This window comes from Cydia fagiglandana, chromosome Z (genome assembly GCF_963556715.1).
Source record: "Cydia fagiglandana chromosome Z, ilCydFagi1.1, whole genome shotgun sequence".
Classification (NCBI taxonomy): Eukaryota; Metazoa; Arthropoda; class Insecta; order Lepidoptera; family Tortricidae; genus Cydia; species Cydia fagiglandana.
In genome coordinates this window covers 8,420,540-8,441,576 of record NC_085959.1, presented here as the reverse complement: position 1 = coordinate 8,441,576, position 21,037 = coordinate 8,420,540, and the positions used below count along the sequence as shown (strand labels likewise).

At 37.8% G+C, this 21,037-nt stretch overlaps 1 protein-coding gene across 1 annotated transcript in view; it reads right to left on the bottom strand.

Annotated features, from left to right (window-relative positions):
• Positions 1–21,037, bottom strand: part of LOC134678726 (P-selectin) — a 114,435-nt gene that overhangs the window by 22,511 nt on the left and 70,887 nt on the right. The window contains exons 5-10 of the mRNA XM_063537393.1: positions 18,514–18,636; positions 17,972–18,135; positions 17,377–17,503; positions 15,790–15,939; positions 6,752–6,928; positions 2,405–2,703 (exon numbers count right to left, since the gene is read on the bottom strand). Of these exons, the coding sequence (XP_063393463.1) occupies positions 2,405–2,703; positions 6,752–6,928; positions 15,790–15,939; positions 17,377–17,503; positions 17,972–18,135; positions 18,514–18,636 (1,040 nt within the window). The remainder of the gene's footprint in view (positions 1–2,404; positions 2,704–6,751; positions 6,929–15,789; positions 15,940–17,376; positions 17,504–17,971; positions 18,136–18,513; positions 18,637–21,037) is intronic.

Genomic DNA, 21,037 nt, shown 5'->3' with positions numbered 1-21,037 from the left:
CCCGTTTTTATCCTTTGGGTACGGAACCCTAAAAAGCACCATTCACTAATGCATCAACGAGTTGTTTCATTAACTTTACCGCCATCCGCTTTTCATTTGGAACCGCCTGGGGCTGACATATTAATTAAGAGGGGAAAGCTGATCAATCCGGGTTGCAATTAATACATGTAACAAATGAATAAAACCGTAGATTAGGAGGTCAATGCCCGGTTACGCCTGCTCATAAAACACTGCTATGTGCCCCATATACTTAGTTAACACGAGCGAAGGACTGTTCCTACTTAGCAGAGTGATGTTATTTCCAATAATGCGTAGTTAGAACCCTAGAATTCACACGTGTAGTTACGTAAATATATCTACACACTAGCTTTTGCCCGCGACTTCGTCTTCGTGGAATTAGTGACAGCAGCTAAAGTAGGTATAGCGCCTGGATACTTAATGCTAATAGCAATCATTCAATTCGCGCATTGCTTACTTCAACTATTAGGCAATTCATTAACTGTTTCAATTCCACCCCCCTTTTCACTCTCTCCAGGGATGATTTCCGACATAAAAACTATCATAGGTATGTCCTTCCCCGGGACTCAAACAATCTCTATACCAAATTTCGTCTAAATTGGTTCAGCGGTTTAAGCGCGAAGAGGTAACAGACAGACTTTCTTTTATAATACCTACTATTAGTATGGAATATGGGCATCGGGAGACTAGGAATTTTACAAGTGAAATTACACCTAAGGTGACCTTGCAATTTCCTAAACTTTTCACAGTGCGGTGTCTGTGTAATCTGAAATCTGTGATATTCCATTACTTTCCTGATTGTATATATGTAGGCATATGTATCTACAAAGGTATGAATTACCTCCCCTATCTAATAATAAGCTATATAGGGGAAAAACAGGCTAGACGGAAGGGTGACAGCCCTCTTTAATGGGGATTGTCAGCCTAAAATGTTGTGACCACGGGCGAATCAAATCAATAGCTGGATGTACATAGAGTCAGATTTGATACGGGCCTAGCTCGTATTCCCGCCATACATTGATAGATCCAGTCAGTTCAGAAGAAGCCAGATATCTGACGGATGCATTTATTACAGCTATTCGTCCGAGAAACAATACACTTAAGAGGTAAGCAAAGCTAAATTATTTCTCCTACTCCGTGAGAACCAGTGGCGTGCAGTGCATACAAAAAAAGGTAGGCACTAGGGTAGGCAGTCCATACAAAATGACCAAAAAAAAAGTTGCCGATTTTTATAGTTTGCGTTACATTCCTTTAAGAATGACTCTTCTAGAGCCCGATTTAAGTCTTATCTCCACTGCACGCCACTGGTGAGAACTATGCAGCTATAGCTAGGTAGTAGACCTAGCTTTACATAATTATCACGAATTTTGTAGTCCCGTTTACTTAATATAAGTTTCTCGCCTCGAAGTAACGAGATAAAATAAATATGTCTCTATAAATTATTAGTCTTTAACCACTGTACTATAAGTACTTTTCTCAATAAATTATTTGTATTTGTAATGTAAATAGGCCTTAAATCTGCTTAGTGTGGTAACAGAACTTGAGTCGTATCCTAATGGAATAAACGTCGATTTCGAACGCTTTTCGAGGACTTTTGATATGCGTCAACAATGCGAGGTCGAGTATGTTAGTACATTTTTTTATTCAACTCATATAAGGGTTGCCAGCCTTTGAGGGAGGTTTATTATATTAAATAATGTGATCAAAGGGGCGAAGATTTTATTAATTCGTCTTTGATGGATTCTTGCAATATGCTGGATGAGCACATAATATAATTTAAAGCCGACTTACATGGACAGGCGGTATCAAGCCAATACCTGTGATAACTGTGCTGGTACATTTGTTTAACTACATATATAGATTGGCCCATGACTGTCTCATTTCAAACATAGTCAGAGTCTCAGAGAGAATCACACTAGCTTTATCTTACTCTAGTATTAGAACCTAAAAGAAAGGGATGAGTATAATTTTCCTGATCCTTACTGACTGACACTATAGGTCTCATTTTGTTCAGGGTTCGGAGATCGCACGTCATTTTATTATTGTTTCCGGGTTAACAATATCCCGTGGTGATTTTCCGCGGAAAAAAATATGACATGTGAATCCTGTAACATTGTAGCACCTAGACCACTTCATTTCTTGTCAGGGAATCTTTGTACCTAAGTAAAAAACCCACTAAGAGTTTTATTTTGATAATAGTGTTATGTTAACTGGAAACGCGGCGCTAACGGTAACACTTTGTTTCCGGGTGTGTAATTGTTCTAGTAGGGATAAAGTGTTTGTTTTGTGATTGTGAAGTCACGAAGTGTGGGTTGAACCATTCATATAAACACGGACCAATTCAGATACCTTCCGGGACTGATTTTGAAAATTTGTAGTTACTCACTGGCTGCCCAAACAGTATGAATCCATTCTGACAGCTGTAAGTCGCAAGCGAGCCCGCCTTGTGCCCCCCAACCGTCACAACAGCACCAGACACTGGCGGGGGCTCCGGGCACCAGTCGAACAGGCACTTCGGGGCTGATCCGGTCCACAGGCCTTCATCGCCGCAGACTCTCTCCACGTCTCCGACGAGAGTGTAGTTTTCGCGGCAGGAGTAGGCGGCGCGCGCGCCGTGCGTGGTGCGTCCGTCGGTGAGCGTCACCTCGCCATCTTGGATTGAAGGTAGACCTCCGCAGTTCACGTCTGAAATATATAAAAAATGTTTATGTAGGGTAACGAATGTGACATGAGATAAATACATAATTTGGTAGAAACGGGGATTGCCTTACATGGGTTCCGCTTAGAACTAATAAACTAAATTTTGCATTTACTTCCTCTTAAGCTCTGATTAGCGTAGCTGAGCTGGTTTTCTAAATACATAAGTTAATTTACATAAGCTTAAATTTGTGTTTATTTTTATATGTATTTTTTATTTTTACATAATCGTACAGTCGCCATGAGATACCTATATCGGAGCAGCTGATCCAAGCCAATAAATATCTGAACACACCTTTATTGTCAAGGTGTTAGTGTGTGTTTTGCTATTTTTAGCATCTCAGCCGCTGCGATACCTATTATATACTCGTATATGTCTGGTGGCTGTACATATAAATATTTTCACCACACCAGCTCGGAAAGGCTTACTTTGCACTTCAAAAACGGATAGCAAAGTTGCATTTTATTCACATGTGAGGCAAAGTAATCAAATGCCAATTTTGAGTTGTTATGTCTTATGTTTTCTGGTAGAATTGACTTTTAAATGATGATTTTGGATAATAAATATTTAATAACATTAATTTGGATTTGATTTGGTTTGATATTTTACATTCAATATTTACTTCGGGTTGGTGTGGTGAAAAATTTTGTGTTTCACTCGGGTCAAATTTTGTTTAACCCTCGTGCTTTGAAATCCTCGCAACGCTCAAGATTCCATTTTTCGAACCACTCGCGACGCTCGTCGTTCAATTTTGGAATCTTTCGCTTGCTCGGCTATCAATATTAGCACGAGCGGTTAACCAACAACTTTGCCCCCTTGTAAAACAAATAACTATTTAAATATAAGCCGTAGTTTTTACTGATGATGGATTCGTGGAACACGAAACCAACAAACATGTTTGTATTGTGGCAACTGACATTTCTTGTTTCCAGTTCCAGAGCATCCATCAATATAGTCCAATTTCATGCGAATGTAACGAAAAAAATTACTGATGAAAAACGAAAACCTATCTGATGCACTCCGAACGTAAATAAAGAGGGCGTATAAAGAGTTTTTGAGTTCATTTATTTGTGTTTTTATCAGCATACCTGTGCTACACTCTGGCGGCAGAACACTGCAGTAATACTCCCTATTAAGTAAGTACATACTTATTTAATTATTATCCTACTCATTCGGCACCAGGTTCAGAGGAAAGGGATTTCTGGGCCGGAAACTAATGAACTGTCAATATTCGTTCACTGAATGAACTAGACATTTCTTTCAAGTACTATTTTCAATTGTTTAACGCCTTCAAGGAAATACCTGTCTGCCTTTATATAAATGCAATCTGAATGGCAATCAGTTCCGCAACATTACACATTTTATTTCATCATCATCATCATCTCAGCCTATATACGTCCCACTGCTGGGCACAGGCCTCCTCTCGAGCGCGATGTCCTTTATGTCGATTTAACATTTTATTTATTTATTTTATTTATTTAAACTTTATTGCACAGAACATAAAAATAATGTACAAATGCCGGACTTAATACCTAATGGCGTTCTCTACCAGTCAACCATCGGGCCAAACAGAGACATAAGTATGTAAAAATGGTGCAAGGAGAACAGAGGAATTTATTAGAACGATGGAAAACAAATAAAGATACTAGAATATATACACTTAATATACTACTACATATTTCATACATAATGATGGAGGCTACAGAGTACAGTCATCAGTGTCATCACCAATTACATCGGAGAAGCCAAAGTACCGAAATACCTATATCATAACATAACGCGTCGCTATTATCAAGGCGATTAAGTGCATTGGAGCACTTTAGTCGGTTTAATCTGACGACGATTGAACCAACCCTGAATGAATGAATGATCGTTTATTTGCATTAAACAAGCGTGAATTATACTCGTGTGTTCAATATTTAATTACAGGACGATTCTTGTTTTGTCGTGACATGATGTTTTTATTTACTAAAACATAATCGCTTATTTAAGATGTGTAGAGTATAATATAAGACATATTAGTGGTTTTAATTTGACAGCTAGATCAATTATACAAACAAATACTACACGCGATTACATAAAGAATATTGACTAGGTTCGATTCCCGGTTATGTATGTGAGTTAAAAAAAAGTTTGAATGTCATTTATTTATTTTTCTTCTTAGGCTAGGTCATTTATAACATGAATATAAAAGTAAAATACAAAAACACATAAAAAAACAACAAAAAATAAGTATAAACACTGAATGTCATTATTATTAAATCTAAAATCGACGCCATGGTTCCTAAGAACAGATTTCACTATCTCTCATAGTTTCTGACTTCTCCATACTGACCCATTTGGATTGATCATCCTGTATATATATATATATATATATACCTATCTATCCGATTTGTTATAATCTAACCTGTCTTTAGAAATAACTGCTATCTATAGCCGGATACTCATTAGCGAGCGTTACGGCTCGCTAATGAGTATCCGGCTTATGTTTTTCTAATAATTATCTGGTGCTTTATTTCATGCATAGTGTGAAATAATTTATTATAAATACAGTCAAATACTATTCAGCTAACACAAAATATCGGTGTGCAGTGCCATTTCCACGAAGTGACAAGTCCCGAGGCACGATATTTTTATTAAACTTTACAGCTGTTCTGCACCCAGGATTTCTTTGTTTACAGCATTATAATGAACTTTTTTTACTTAAAGCGCTTCCGTGAATGCACTGGATGAATTAAATTTCACGGAAAATTCTATTTTACAAGCTCTTATTTAATTTACAATGTTTGTTGGGTAGTTTGTTACGTTCAACAAACAATAACTCAAAGCAATGCGATCTGACGAGTTTCACCTCGATTGTGCGCTCAATAAATATTATTAAGCAAATTAAAGGCTTGCTTACTCATATTTTTTAAGAATATTTCGCCAAAATAATAAAAGGCATTAAAATAAATCTATGGGAGACAAATTCGCTGCAAAGAATAGCTGCTAATAATTATACTTAATTGTAAATGTACCTAAACCCTGTCTGTTACCTCTTCATGCTTAAACGTTGAAGCGATTTAGATTAAATTTGGTATGGAAAACATCATCATCATCCGACGCAGACGAAGTCGCAGGCAGAAGCTGCTATAGGATATATATAAAAAAGCCTCAAATTTTCCATGCTCTCTGCCATAATTGGAACTCTTGCATGCAGCAGTGCTGTAGGAGAGGACAATATGATTTGGACAACGTTTTTGAAAAGTCCTTTTTTTCAGCAATAAAAGTTTCTTGCAAATGTATTATACGATCAAATTAAACTACATTACACATTGCTATTATGGTTCCCATTACTGGGTCATTTTATGTTCATGTATAAAATTTATTAAAATAAACAAAATTGTTGCGTGGAACTAGACGAAATAATTTGCATCGGGGCTCGTACATGTTCGTGGAACTTTGAATACGTTTGTATTTCGATGATTGGAATAAAATTGCAGTTTTGACTTTGAACCGTGTCACTGCTTTATGTCGATGGAAATTGAGTATTCGAGCTCAATATAGCGCAACGCTGTGGTGCCCCGCAGCCATTCACTTTTCTAATAACTTGTGATCCGCCCCGGCATCACACGGGTTACACTACAAAACCGTAACAAATTATAAACATAAACCTTTCTTTAGAATCATTCTATTGATGAAATTCCATTCAGTAGTTTTTGAGTTTATCGTAAACGTACATACACACAGACAGACAGATGCGGCGGAGGCTTTGTTTTATAAGGTGTAGGTAGTGATTGTAGTGTCGAGAAACGTCTACTTTTGACAACCAGAGTTACCGAATAATGTATGTCACTTCAATGCAATAATTAGACAACTTATATATACAATGAAGATATAATATGGGGTAAATATAGATGGTCAAGCAAATCGTGTCAATAAAAAAAGGCGCGAAATTCAAATTTTCTATGAGACAATATCCCTTCGCGCCTACATTTTTCAAATTTGCCGCCTTTTTCTACTGACAAGATCTGCTTGACCAAGTATAGCACTTACATTTACAATTCGGCGCCGCGCCCGACCAGAATCCGTCCTTCTTGCACTCTCTAGTGTTGTCTCCCACCAGCATGTGCCCCTCGGGGCAGCGGTACGCGATGGAGGCGCCCACCTTATAGCTGTCTCCCTCTATCGTGGTGTTCAGCAGCTTGTCCGGGCTGCCGCAAGTCGGCGGCACTGGAAAAACGGTTACGTTTAAAATTTCGAACTCGCTTTCGCTATTTGAAATCGCTAGAGAACGAAAAAAATAACATTCGCAAAAAATGTAACTGTAGGCTGTACTCCTCATACTGATCAACATTTGTTCAGCGACTTTTGAAAATAACTTGTACTTTGATTTTTAATACACTTTAAAGGTTATTCAAAGACGCAATGTATTGCGAATTTTGTTATGTTTAAGGCTTGACAAGCAACGTCAATCACAATGATATGGCGTGGCGATGGTGTCCATTGAAGATAATATTTATTTTGTATGAAAAATAGGGAGTCTATATACTTCATAATTTTTAAAAGTTGTTGAACAAAAGTGGCACTGTTTGAGGAGTACAATCTACGTTTTATTATTTGCTCGTGTTACAGGTCACACCCGGTATAACAATTATGAATCTAATACGATCATTTATATTGTTCTGCTTTCATAAGTAATATATAGTTACTGATTTTTAAAAAGCGTTTTACCTGCTTTCAAGTTCTTTCTAATGCTAAAAAAACAATATATAGATATTATTGGATTAGTAGAAAAAAAAACAATCAACAGGATCTGAGTGATGAAAATCAAATTATATTCGCAAATGAATTAAATAAAATGAATAGCTTGATTTACAAAAACATAATAGGATTTATTTAAATTGTGTGTTCGCTTTGCAAATTGAACTAATACAGAAACCATGTTTAAACTACCATAATAAGTATATTGTTACAAAGATAGATAGATATTTACATTTCATTGATGTATTTGTTTCGCATAAAATTACCTATTGGATACCAACAACGAACTAAAATAACTACTTATAGAAGACTAACAAGAGATTTTTTTCTTGCTTTCTAGATAGGCGACACTAACAGTTCTTTGTAAGGTGATTGCTTATATAAAGGCCTGTAACATATATGTTTTTCAAAATAATCCAGTTGGTACATCTTACTAGAAAGTGTAAAACTAAAGGATACGGTATAGGTACCCACACCCGCATAACTACGAATTTTCAATCATCGGTGAATGACAGATAAATAAGTCGCAAATGAGATGACATTGGATTTGCATGATTTTGCGACTAAATTATCTGTCATTTACCTACATATTATAATGTAATTCGTTTGCGGGTGATACTAGTATGGTGTATCGACTGGATTATTTTGTAAAACATATATGTTACAGGCCTTTATATATTAAGCAATCACCTAACAAAAAACAGTTGGTGTCGCCCTTCTAGAAAAACAAGAAAAAAAAAGTTTTGTTTCCTACATTTATTCAAGAATTTTGTTGGTAATATTAAATATAATTTAATAGTATTTGTAAATCTCCATATATAGAATATTTACTGTACCAAAAGTTTGCGTAAATTGCATTAGCCAATGTGAAAAAAGCATTTTTATGAAAAATTTTAAATATTGTATCTTATAAAATAACAAAGATAGGCAGCTGAAACTTACAGAAAATAATACTTGTCAGCCCTTAGCTCTTATAAAAAAAATACTATAAACATTTGGTGAAACGGCCGCTTTTCCATGTAAACACGGCTACGCTCTTTGCTATATGGCGGTTTTTGGGGGCGATAAATCGATCTAGCTGGGTCTTATCCCTGCTAAAACTCGATCTCCCAGATATTGCACATACCAAAATTGTAGACAATATGTGACGTCCCACGGGTAAAGGTACCTTATGGCGGTTGGCGCTTACGCTATTATTAACGAAGCTCCAATATTATTGCGGCGCTATGCGACGTAAGCGCCAGCCGCAATAAGGTACCTTTTGCCGCGAAACGTCACATATGAATCCTTATTAAATTGAACAGAGTCGCTTTTGTTTCGTTTCGTTTGATTTTAAAACAAACTAAATTCTATTTTATTTTCTAATACCGTAGATCTTCGAGCAACACGGAAGGGAGGCGGCATTCGCACTATTTCCCCTCTGCCGAGGTACAAGATTAGCGCGTCAATATAATCTACCGCGGGTAATAAAACTAGTTGCACTTGGATTTTTTACTAGACCGAGTCCAGACGCGCGCGTGATCACTGCTGCACAAAAATGCCTGTTTGCTCGGTTTTTTGCTATAAAAAGAGGTCGGGAACATCAAATTTACAAAAAGAAAGTGTTACATTCCACATGTAATTTTTTTTTTTACATATTATACGTTAAATTACATTTAAATACAATTATTATATTTTAGTCTCAAGTATTTGTTGGATTTATCGATTTTGCTCGCTCAGTACAAATTGCGGATCGGTTGAGCGACAAATCCGACTTCTCATCTCTCAGAATACAATGACATACTTCAACGAAAATGTATTAGTGTGCGTGTTGTGACACTAGTCCAAAGAATATAATACTCACTAGGAGAAGAACGATAACTCCATACAAAAAAATGTCCCCTTCAAAAGTTCGTTTATACTACTAGCGCTCGGTAGGATACCATTGTAATTAGAATTGACAACCCGTTTAGCCTAGCGCCCCTAGCGGGTATTGGCAGTAATCCAGTTCAGGAAGCTAATGGTCCTGGGTTCGAATCCCGGAGAGGGAATTTATTTTTGTATTATTTTATTTTTTGTTGGGGTCAGGTTTTTAAGAGCCCATCAACGTGCACACTAGCGCCACTGCTCAATACATTAAACTAATTTTTATGTTACTGGATTCGTCAAGCTAGTTTTTGTTTTGAGCTCATAGATTGACGAATCCAGCAACATAAAAACTAGTTTGATGTATTCAAAAGGTACTTAAATACACAATACAGTCAGTAGCGGCCACTTTTTTAAATACCTGTAAAATTTAAATTTAACTTAAATAATCACGATTATTTATTTTAGCAGTGGTGCTAGTGTGCACGTTGTTGGGCTCTTAAATTAGCATATCACAAATAAATAAAGAAATACGTTATAAGATAATGATTAGGTACTATATTTAAAAATTCGTCAAATATAAAAGGTTACAAAAAGTTACGTATTATTAAGATATAAATATTTTCATTCCTATTAGGATTAGTGTATATATGTTAGGAGCAATACATATTAATACATACATTGATATGGCAAATGGTTACAAGTTGTTATTACATCTATCCGGTTATCGGACATTTCTGCTCCACAGCTCCACGCAGCGTTCTTGGTCACCGGAAAACTAGTCTGTATATGCAGCAGATACGTGCCCTTTGAGCTTTTTCCAAGAAATCATATGACGGGCCAGGATTATATTATTATCTCACGCTCAAGCCATGATTCACTTTCTAAAACAAAATAGTCACAAATTAAACAATATAATCTAACTTCCTAATTACTAACGTCGCTAATTCCTAAGGCCTAAATTTACCAGCTTACTCGTAAACAATGAGAGGTTTCACATCTATGATGAATTTAGATTATAATTTCGGACGCGATATAGCGTCCGCGGGACTTACGGGGATAGTAAGATTAAATTATTATATTTGAATTTGGTAATTAGTACGCTCATTTTTATTTAAAGATTGATATATTTCTTACCTTGAAATTATCGCTGTTTCTGGTTTACTACAACGGTTTCCACACACATATTAGGGCTTTTCATAATCCGGATAAGAATTGTTGATGAAGTCGCCATTGCCGGATACATAATACAGCAAGGAAGGAAGAGCGACAACGGTTTAAATTTAACTAAGTCTGTGCGAAGACGCATTTATATATGTTGCTCGTACATATGAATAGTTTTTATTTTTAAATTAATAGGTAAATAAATATATTTCAAGTGAATAAATCGTTTTATATGAAAATTTATATTTTTGGCGTTTAATGACTTAAATGACAGCATTGACATTACAGACTTTTGTCTTGTCTATGTTCTTACCGGCCAGACTCAAATCAAGGCCTATCAAAGAGGCCTATTGACAAAGATTTTTTTTTTAATTTTATCAAGGAGGGTAGAGGCACGTCTACCCTTCATAGATTTTATGAACATAGACAAAGACAAACTGAAATAGATGATAATTTACATATTTCAAAAAATAAATAATAATTTACATATGACTTTGACTACTTCATAAAATACAAATCAAAATATATTTGATAAAATAATTGGATTTGTTCCTAGAAATCGTATAGACAAAGCCAGTTCTAGTAATGTTGCTGTAGTAAAATATTTTTATGGTAATTACTGGCAATACAGCTCTAGAAACGGAGCACACATGTACAATTATGAAGGGTCACGTCATTCCAAGGAAGTCAATAGGCCTTGCACTAGTCACTCGTCCGTACACAAAAAGAGAACGAGGTTTGCAAGATTTGTCTTTGACGTGTGTCATTTTCTATGTATTTGTGTCGTCATTACAGAGGGCCTACCGCGAACCACGTTTGACGTGTTGCCTCCCTGTCACACTTACGTATGAATTTACAAGTGCCATAGAGAGGCAACACGTCGAACGTGGTTCGCGGTAGGGCCTCTGATTGGATTTTGTATGTAAGTGTGTGAGAAGTGCGACTGTGTGCACCTTCCCCCCGCGAAAAACGGCAGAAAGATTTGTACGGTGAGATATCGCTTGGGCCCCTCCCTTCCGACGTGTCGGAAGCCGGTGTTGCTCGAAGCCGTAGATTCATTGCCTGCCAATTTTTCTTGTACATATAGAGGGTATAGCTGCCATGTAGTTTCACTCGGAAGCAGCTCGAATTTTCCGGATATTCGCAGATCCCTTTGACTGTTACATTGAGTGAGGTAGTGCACTGAATACTTGGAAAATGGAGTTTATTTAAGCAAGGCGCTCAGAACAAGCTGCACTTAGCTGTAATGTAAAATGTAACAAGATTCCCTTAAACGATACGTCACACTGAGATATGAGATAGATATACAAGTCGGTATTCTGCTGTAAATTGAAGTCAATTCACATTTTGTTACGGTTTTGATATTACGCGATGTGACCGTGCACGATGGCAGCGCTGCTTAGCGTTCGCAACTTGAGGGCAACTGTCAAATAATGAGCGCAATAAAATAAAGATTATTCCTTAAGAATATTTACTAAAATATACTTAACAATATGCGGAATCTTTTCGTTTTTAATGTTGAATACACTTGGTTTTAGACGTGTGCGCCGAATATAAAATGATCGGCGGCGGCGTTTGCCAAAAAATCGGCGGCGGCGGCGTGTTTTCGGCGTGAAATCGGCGTGACCTTGACTTTTCGGTTCCTTAAGAAAAATCATTAATTAGTTGTTTTTCTTGAAAATTTGATCAATTCAGGTTGCTGATAAGTGAATTACGTAATCTACGTATAGTTATGAATAGGCCGCGAGTAAAATAGAGTTTGTAAATTGATATAGGATAGATATAATAACTTGAATTCCCTAGTAACTGGCTTGCTGTAAGCGGTCACCTGGTCCCAATGACCTATGATCCGATCTGTAACTCTCCGTTTTTTCATGCTTTTCATGAGTTATCGTATTAAAATGAGGTAAGTACGATATCAAAATAAAACATCAGATATCCTAGACATGCGGACTGCTATTGTGTCTTCCCTTTAATGGTTTTCCTATCGTACAAGAACCAGGCTCACTGAGATGTATCTTTTTCTTTCTCGTTTTTTCATTGCTTTTTTGCGTTTGAGCATTGCTGAGGGTCACGACATGTAATTTGTAGTGTCCGACCGAAACATGTTTTTTTGCCGAAACCGAAACCGAAACCGAATGTTCGGCTTAGGCGCTAGTTTCGGCCGAAACCGAAACCGAAACCGAAACTTTTGTAGACTTGTTAAAATCGTTGGAAAAATGTCATAAAACCCCTTTTATATATGGGACTGTCAACACCCAATATCCTTGAAATTGATGTTACTTAAGCAGTTTTTTAAGAAAATTACTAGAGTTAGACCAAGATAATTCTGCAACGATTTTGATAATACACGCAGATAAAACAACACTTGCTTTTTTAAACGTCAAAACTTCTATGAAATTATGACGTATAAATAACATTTGCACTAGTTGCACTGCGTATGATATCAAAATCATTGCAGAATTTTCTTGGTCTAACTCTATTCATTCACCAGTCAAGTTAACATGTAGATACAGGGTCAATCAAAAAACCAACCAATAACGCGAGCGCGAAATTTTTTGTTGACATATCGCAAGGCCTGGTACCAATCTTCACCTGGGCCTGAAAGCCCGAAGTGCCCCAGTGAGGCGAACTTTCATGCGAAGTCAAAGCCGTGCTTCAGGCTTCAGGATAAGTAGTTGAGCACAGACTCCAAGCAATGTCCATTGTATTAAAAAGCGAGATCGCAGGCCGAGCATGGCGTAGCGAGGGCAAAGGCTAAGCTGAAATAGAGGACATGTGGAACACAAACCAATAATAGTAAATTGAGGTAAAATCACTCATTTACTCCGAAACAAATAGACAGTGTGCGCGTTATAGGTATTGACAGCCTCTTAAGACTGCGTCGACCGTCCAGTGGCGCCCTTCATTAGTGGAATTGTGTTTTATAATAAACCAATTAATTTCTGTACCTATACATGAATCAGTATAATATGTAGGTATTAATATTGTTGTCCTACTTATTCCCCAACTTTTGGTCTTATTCCGAAGTACCATTTCGTAAGTTTCGGCACGGCCGAAAGGTTCGGCCGTTTTTTGGCCGAAACCGAAACTACAGCCGAAACATGATTTTATGGCCGAAACTGGCCGAAACCGAAACCGAAACCGAACCTTCGGTCGGACACTAGTAATTTGTCTCCATTTCGTGCGGTCATAAGCCGTGTGGACTGCACATCTGTACACTTCTTCACAACGTTCGACCATCTCACACATGCTCCACTCCGAGTATGTTTGCCATTCGCCATTCCATCATTCATCCATTCATGCGTTGGAAACCGCATAATAATTATGTCCGAAGAATCTAAAGGCTCGTCCATGGCATGTTGTGGAGAGCCAAGTGGCAATATTCTCTCTAAGAATTAAGGGGTTTGTTCTTCTAGCTGTCCTAGGTAGAAGCAGCAATCTTCGTTAACATCACATCTCAAAAGCACCTTTCTGCCCTCCTAAGCCGAATAGCGCTATCTCAAAAACAAATGATTTTTAAAATGGAATTCTCAGTAATAGAAATAAAAGTTTAAGTTAGCAATGATTTTTGTTTTTAGATAGCGCTCTTTGGCTTAGCAGGTCAGCTTTGCACGTCACACTTTTTAAGGCTCCACTTTGCGGCACCATACCGGAATACTGAAAAGACAAGAGCTCGTATCAACCGCACTTTACATAGTTGCACGTCGAATACCTCTGTTCTTCCAGATCTTGTCGAAGTTAGCCATAGCACTCTTAGCCATGCCAGCTCTGCGGCGTATCTCGGCGGTGCAACCACCGGCACTGGTTACTATCCCAAGATACTAGCTAGCTTTTCTGTAATCGCCGAGTGCGTCGGTAACGGGAGCATGTTGCTCTGTTTACTACCATTACATTACTTTGGTCTTGAAATGGTTGATGTTAACTCCTCTCTAGAACTTTCATCTTCAGTTTTCATCAAAAGAGCCACCATTTCGATGTTTTTCATTCTAAAATTCAAATTAAGAGTTGAAAGTGAATTCACAACATACTACTTATAGGAAAACATACTACTTCATATATCGCTCCCTCATCTTTCTTGACGCTGAATACTGAGGATTACTCAGTTTAAATTAAAGTAATTTTCTGTTACATTCTATAAATAATTACTCAGTTTAAATTAATGTAATTTTCTGTTTCATTCTATAAATAATTGGTATAAATTTGACAACTGTTACATATATAATGAAAAACATCCAGATTATAATCCAAAAACCAAGTTGGAATAGCTAATTAACAACACTCAAGGTCACGCCGATTTCACGCCGATCATTTATCGGCGGCGGCGGCGTGGCAAAAAAGCCCGGCGGCGGCGGCGCGCCGGCGCGGCGCACACGTCTACTTGGTTTTTGTTTTACTGAAAATATGTAGTAAGAATTATCCATATATTTTAAACATAGTTAATCACGTCTTAATAAAACTTCGCTTGAGCAGCTCCTTCGCATTGCATTTATAAATAAACAATACATATCAAATACCAATACTAAAGTTTAGTGCATAACATTCGCCTATCAAAAATTTGATCATAATATGGAATTAGAAAAATCTGGGCTATTTTCACGCTAAAAGTAGTTCAGTGTAGCCTACAACATTTACCTTACATAATACATATTATTGATATTTACAAGTCGCTTTTCGGTGAAAGAATACATACATACATACATACATATAATCACGCCTATTTCCCGGAGAAATTCCCGCCGGAGAAATTGCCGGATTTCCACTTGCTACGATCCTGACATACCTCTTTCGCTTCCTACACATTCATAACATTCCTCATACACGCTCGCCGGTTTAAAGGAATACATCGCGAGGAAGCCGGTCTAATCCCAACAAGGCCTAGTTTCGCTGGATTAATTGGAAGGTCAGATGGCAGTCGTTTTCGTAAAAAAAGTAGTAGTAGTGCCTACACCAATTCGTGAGATTAGTTGCCAAGCGGATTCCAGCCGTGGTAACAAAAAGCGGGGCAACGAGGACGATGAATTGGAATCGAATTCAAAAACCTTTTGAATTCTGACGTTATTTAAAAATATCCAGTAAAGTCAATACGGGGTCCATATAGCCTGTTTACACTTACAGTGGCAAATGCATGAACTCGCAACAAACACTAATCAATGACAACGACGACAATACTAAGGCCATCCACACAATCCACATATATCCCTCAGTCACATATATCCGTATTTCCCTTACCTATATTATATAGGTATACCGTCGCATAGCACATTCGCGTGAGGCGCAAATGCATAAAACGTTCGATATGTACCTAGAGAGACACTCACTGTACTGGCAGATCCAGTGCAAGTAGTCCAGGTTGCACCCCACGTCGTTCCACAGCCAGGCGCGCCCGCCGTCCAGGACCACGCAGTTCTGCTCCCCGTTGTAGTTATTCGGCTGGTCTTTGCCCCATGCCGGCTTGGATACCACTTCGCCTGAGAAAAAAAAGAAATTAACCTCTTGTTTACAGTTATAATGTAATACAGTCAACAAATCATGGATAAGATGGAAATCTTTTTGTTCTTAATAAAGTTTCCCCCTCATTCATAAAACTTTACGGGCCTGTACGGATATGATGGTCGTATTTGTCTACGTGACAGCGTGATAAAACGGTGTCCGTCTCTTTCTATCCCGCAGAGTTAAAAAGTGATAGTTGTTTTATCACGTGGGTAAATGTGGATAAAGCGATCCATAATAGGCTTGCTGATTTAGTTAAATTATGTCTTATCCCTTTCTTACAAATATATAGATAAAAATGACAGACAAGGGTAAATAATTTTTAGCTAATTGAGGTTTGTAGTGCGTTTATGAATAAGGGGGTTTATCTTTATCATTTCGGGGTGGATCGCTAGTAGGTACAAAATATTTCCCCGTGTACTTGTGCAAGTACAAATTAAATTAGAGTTTTGAATTCATAATATATAAATAAAAGAAAGCTCCAAATTCAAAAGCGCCAAAATTGCCCTGGGTGCTGATAAGGGCTTGAAACTTGGGGTATATTTTGAATTCATTATATGGTTATTTGTTTAGTATATATAACTATCGTAGTAACGAAATACGATATTTGAAACTGTCAGATAAGATCTCGAGTCTATCTATTTTATTCAGTCCAGTATTTATTTATAATTTAAATCCTACTAATTTAAATAAAATTAAAATCTGTAATCTGCATAATCTCATTTAAATCAACGGTACTAGTCTCTAGTTAAAATTTAGCTTCAGCCGTAGTATAAAGTATAAACTTAAAAGACATTGTGCCGTCGTAAAATATTCATACATAATATAGGTTTACAATTCTACATAAATTACATAATGCATTGATAGAATTTCACAAATAATAAAATGCATTTTGTATAGATTGTAAAGGTACTTCTACACAGATATTCAGGTGGAATTCAGGAATATCTTTCAGTGTGTAATGCAGCGAACTGGAAAGGTTCGCGGAATGTTACATTGAACGGCTTCGAGTATATTTCGAAAAATATTAAAAGTAACATATTATAATAAAATAGCAGGATTTTATTAAAACAAATAAAGAGTGTCATGTTTAGGTAAAAGGTATATATCGTCGGCCTAAATCGCAAACCTCGTAACTCCATTTCAAGGAAATTAGTAATTGCTACCTTGGACAACAATACTTATAGTCGCAAACCTCGTAACTCCCCCGGAGGAGTTACGAGGTTTGCGATTTAGGCCGACGATATGTAGGTACACATTCCAAAAGCTCATTAAATAAGTTGCATTAAATTTATAAAACTTCTCAGCAAAGTAAATAACGTCGTCTAGATACAGATCAACTGAGGCTTGAACCCACGATTTTTGACCACACATAAATTAAAGGACTACTAGGAAACCTAGAAATGGATATTCACCGTCAACCCACTTCCAAGTCCTGGACGTGAGCCCAGGTTCCTTCTGCGCGCCGATCCACACCAGTTGGGTCTTCAGCTGCGCCTTGCGCCGCTCCAGTTCCTGGATGAGGAAGCTGGAGGTTGCACCCTGCAACAGATATGGCGGTAAGTAAACAGTATAGATTAATTTATTGCAAAATCTAAGAAAATATGTGTTCCAAGTTTGGCGACTACGGAATATGGCGGTCACTAAAAATACGCCGCCATTCTGTGGGCTCCTCACTACGCTGAGGTTCATAACTGACATCCGTGTTTGAGATCCCCGCTAGGGTTTGCACGACGGATCCGAAATGTATGGGAAGATCCGCGGATCCGGATCCAGATCCGGATAATTTCATACATTTCGGATCCGGATTGCAAACCCTAATCCGCGCTATGCGTGTGATACTGTCTTCTTAAATACCTCGTCGAAGCTGCCTCCCCATACTGTAGCTGCCTCGCCTTAAAGTTCTTACCTGGAATCCGTGTATGAGGTCCCCACCATGCGACTGGCAGCCTTATTGCCTCGTCCACGCTGTCTCCCCACACTGTGGCAGCCTCGCCTTGAAATTCTTACCTGGAACCCGTGTATGAGGTCCCCGCCATGCGTCTGGCACTGTCGTCTTGCCTCGTCGAAGCTGCCGCCCCGGGCCACATTGAACTCGTAGCAGTTGCGGGAGAACGCGGCCAGCTCCACGTCGTCGGGCAGGCCAACGGGCGCGCACCGGTCGTTCGAGAATTCTACAAATTAATGAAGTTGTTTAGTTTTGGTCGGAAAATTGTAGGGGACTGTAAGAAGCTGTCTGGCCGATGTGAGAAAAGATGAAAATGTTTATTTATTACATGGTATAATAATATTCTCCGCCTGGTACTCTCTTCCGACCACGTGACTGACACAAGCCTATGTCATCATGCGACAGCGCTTTATAATAGTATGCAATAGCGCTATACAAAGTGGCAATGTTATTGTTACGTAGGCTTGTGTCACTCTGGGAAGAGAAGACCATGTTTTATTAGACTATGATTTATTATATCTATCAGGTGACAACCAAAACTCTCACACACACGGAGACAACAGCTTTCGTACATAAAGTGCGAAGCGTAGCAGACTAAACTTACCTTCTGTGGTGAAGACTTCAACCTCGCACAGCGAGAGCGACCCCTCCACCCCCACCAGCTGTAGGAATACGTGCTGGCCGACGAGCGGGCGCGCGCACGTGAACGTTTTCGTTACTCCTTCGTCTGAAATATAACAACTATTATTTTATTATACTCTATAGTGTAATCTACTGACTATAGTGTATAGTCTATAGACCGACCGCTTAACTGAGTCCTCGCCTGCGTGTTCGACTGTGCCATGGTATAATAATATACTCCGCCTGGTACTCTCTTCCGATTACGTGACTGACACAAGCTTACGTCATCATGCGACTGCGCTAATAATACATAGGAATAGCGCTATATAAAGTGGCAATGTTATTGTGACGTAGGCTTGTGTCACTCTGGGAAGAGAAGACCATGTTTTATTAGACTATGGACAGAGCAAACGGGAAATTGTAATCAAAACGAAATTCCAGGTAATCCTTATATGTACAACGTCATTTCGTTCGACATCGACCAGTGTAAGCTAAACCAATATTGAACTGCAGTTACTGGAAACTGCCAGAGCCAGGGCCGGTATTAAACAGCAGTTGCAAAAGTCTTGTTTACATTATTTATTCGCAGCAGAAGTGAAACGAATAGTTTGGAGAAATGTTACGCATCTGACATTTTTATTGTAAGCCCCAAGATACAGGTTCAGCCTAGTTTGGGGCTTACCGGACACCTTTGTGCATGTGTATTTTATTATAAATAAAATATTATTCTATTCTATTCGCAGAAATATATAGGTATCTTAATGAAAAGGAGTTCGTAAAAATTACTAAATATTTTTTTACTCTCGTGACGACTTCGCCATTTTGAAGTTCATCCGACACCCCTCTCTAGGTATAGGTACCACAATGATTTGATGCCGGACTACCATTATCTAAGGATGTCAAACTCGGGGCCATTTTTTTTCTTAATTTTTCCTTGGATTTAAAATATGATACACGTGATACACGCCAAGCGGTATTTCTTGTGCTTAAGTGTCTAATTAAATTCAGCATTAGACCTCTAGCTGTCCTGCAAGTACCTATTAATAAATCGCTCAAATAGCAATTTAATGTTAATTCCTCGTATACAATTTTTCCGACCAGTTTATAACAATGTAAAAAACAGGCGGTAATAATGCATAAATTATATAACCGTTGCCCACAAAGCAAAACATTTTACATAATTCGTACTACACAGTCAAAATATAGGTGCAGTATTTGAAGACGACGGCGGTTACTTAAGCGCAAAAGTCCCCGAGTATGACGACTGAAGTAGACGACGCTGGATACTGTAGGTACCTATAGGATACGACACCATATAAATATTTCAACAACAAATGTTTGATAAACGGAGCAACAGCATAATGCACGAAGCCGTAGAGGCATTTCAGCAAGGTGTCGGGTAAGGGACGCTATTTTTTTTACACTTCTGATAAAGCCGATATTTTACGTGATAAGGTTTGGTAAATTAGCTTTAAATTTAAAGTAAATAACTTAGCTTTAAATTATGTATAATACAGTTTCCTGCAGGTTATGAGTATTAAGGACGCTGCTATAATACGCGTCCCGTCCCGTCCCCGCCAAATTAGACCTTTTTGTGGAATGTCCCAGAAACATCTGCAATAGCTTAGCTGTCAAATTCGAAGCACGGACTTGACTTTACACATCTATACCAATGAATTTTTGCTACAAGTTAACATTCTGGTTTTATTTTAATATCTTATCTGCGACTTGGCTACGCGTCACAGGCGCTGGTTAAATAGACCAAGAGCTGTTGCGAAATAGCCTATAAGATACACCGTAACAGGCTCCAGTGGACTTGACTGGATATAATGATATGACAGCTCTCAAATTAATACTCTCTTGTTACAAATTATAATGAGAAAGTCGCTAAAATGTGATGTGAATATAAGTTGGGTATAAAGTATTTTTTCATCGATATTTGGCTATGAACTTGGTTTGACGCGTATATTTATAATGGAACAATGTTACTTATTGAACGACATTCAAAAATCTCAAAAATAATATGTATACTATAATATTGGAATATTGGGATAATTTGCACCTCATTAGGTGCTTTAGGTTCTTAACTTTCTTTTAGTTACAGTATTGGCACTTTTACGACTAACGAATACACGAGGGTAATGATGTGACGTCCCACGGAAAAAGGTACCTTATGGCTGTTGGCGCTTACGCTATTATTAACGCCGCTCCAATATTATTGCGGCGCTATGTGACGTAAGCGCTAGCCACCATAAGGTACCTTTTGCCGTAGAACGTCAGATATTATGTATTTAGTTCTTGCCTATTCGAAATACTAGTTCGTTATATTTCCTTTATTCAGTTAATGTCTTATTTTAATTGGCTATTTCGTATTCCGCTGCAATTTAGTTTGTTAATTAATCATCGTTATCTCAAAACATCGAATAAAATAAAAACATTACAATGAAGCGTGCGTTCTTTTTATTTTCAGAGTATTTTTATTTTATTATACTTATCCAATTATTTCT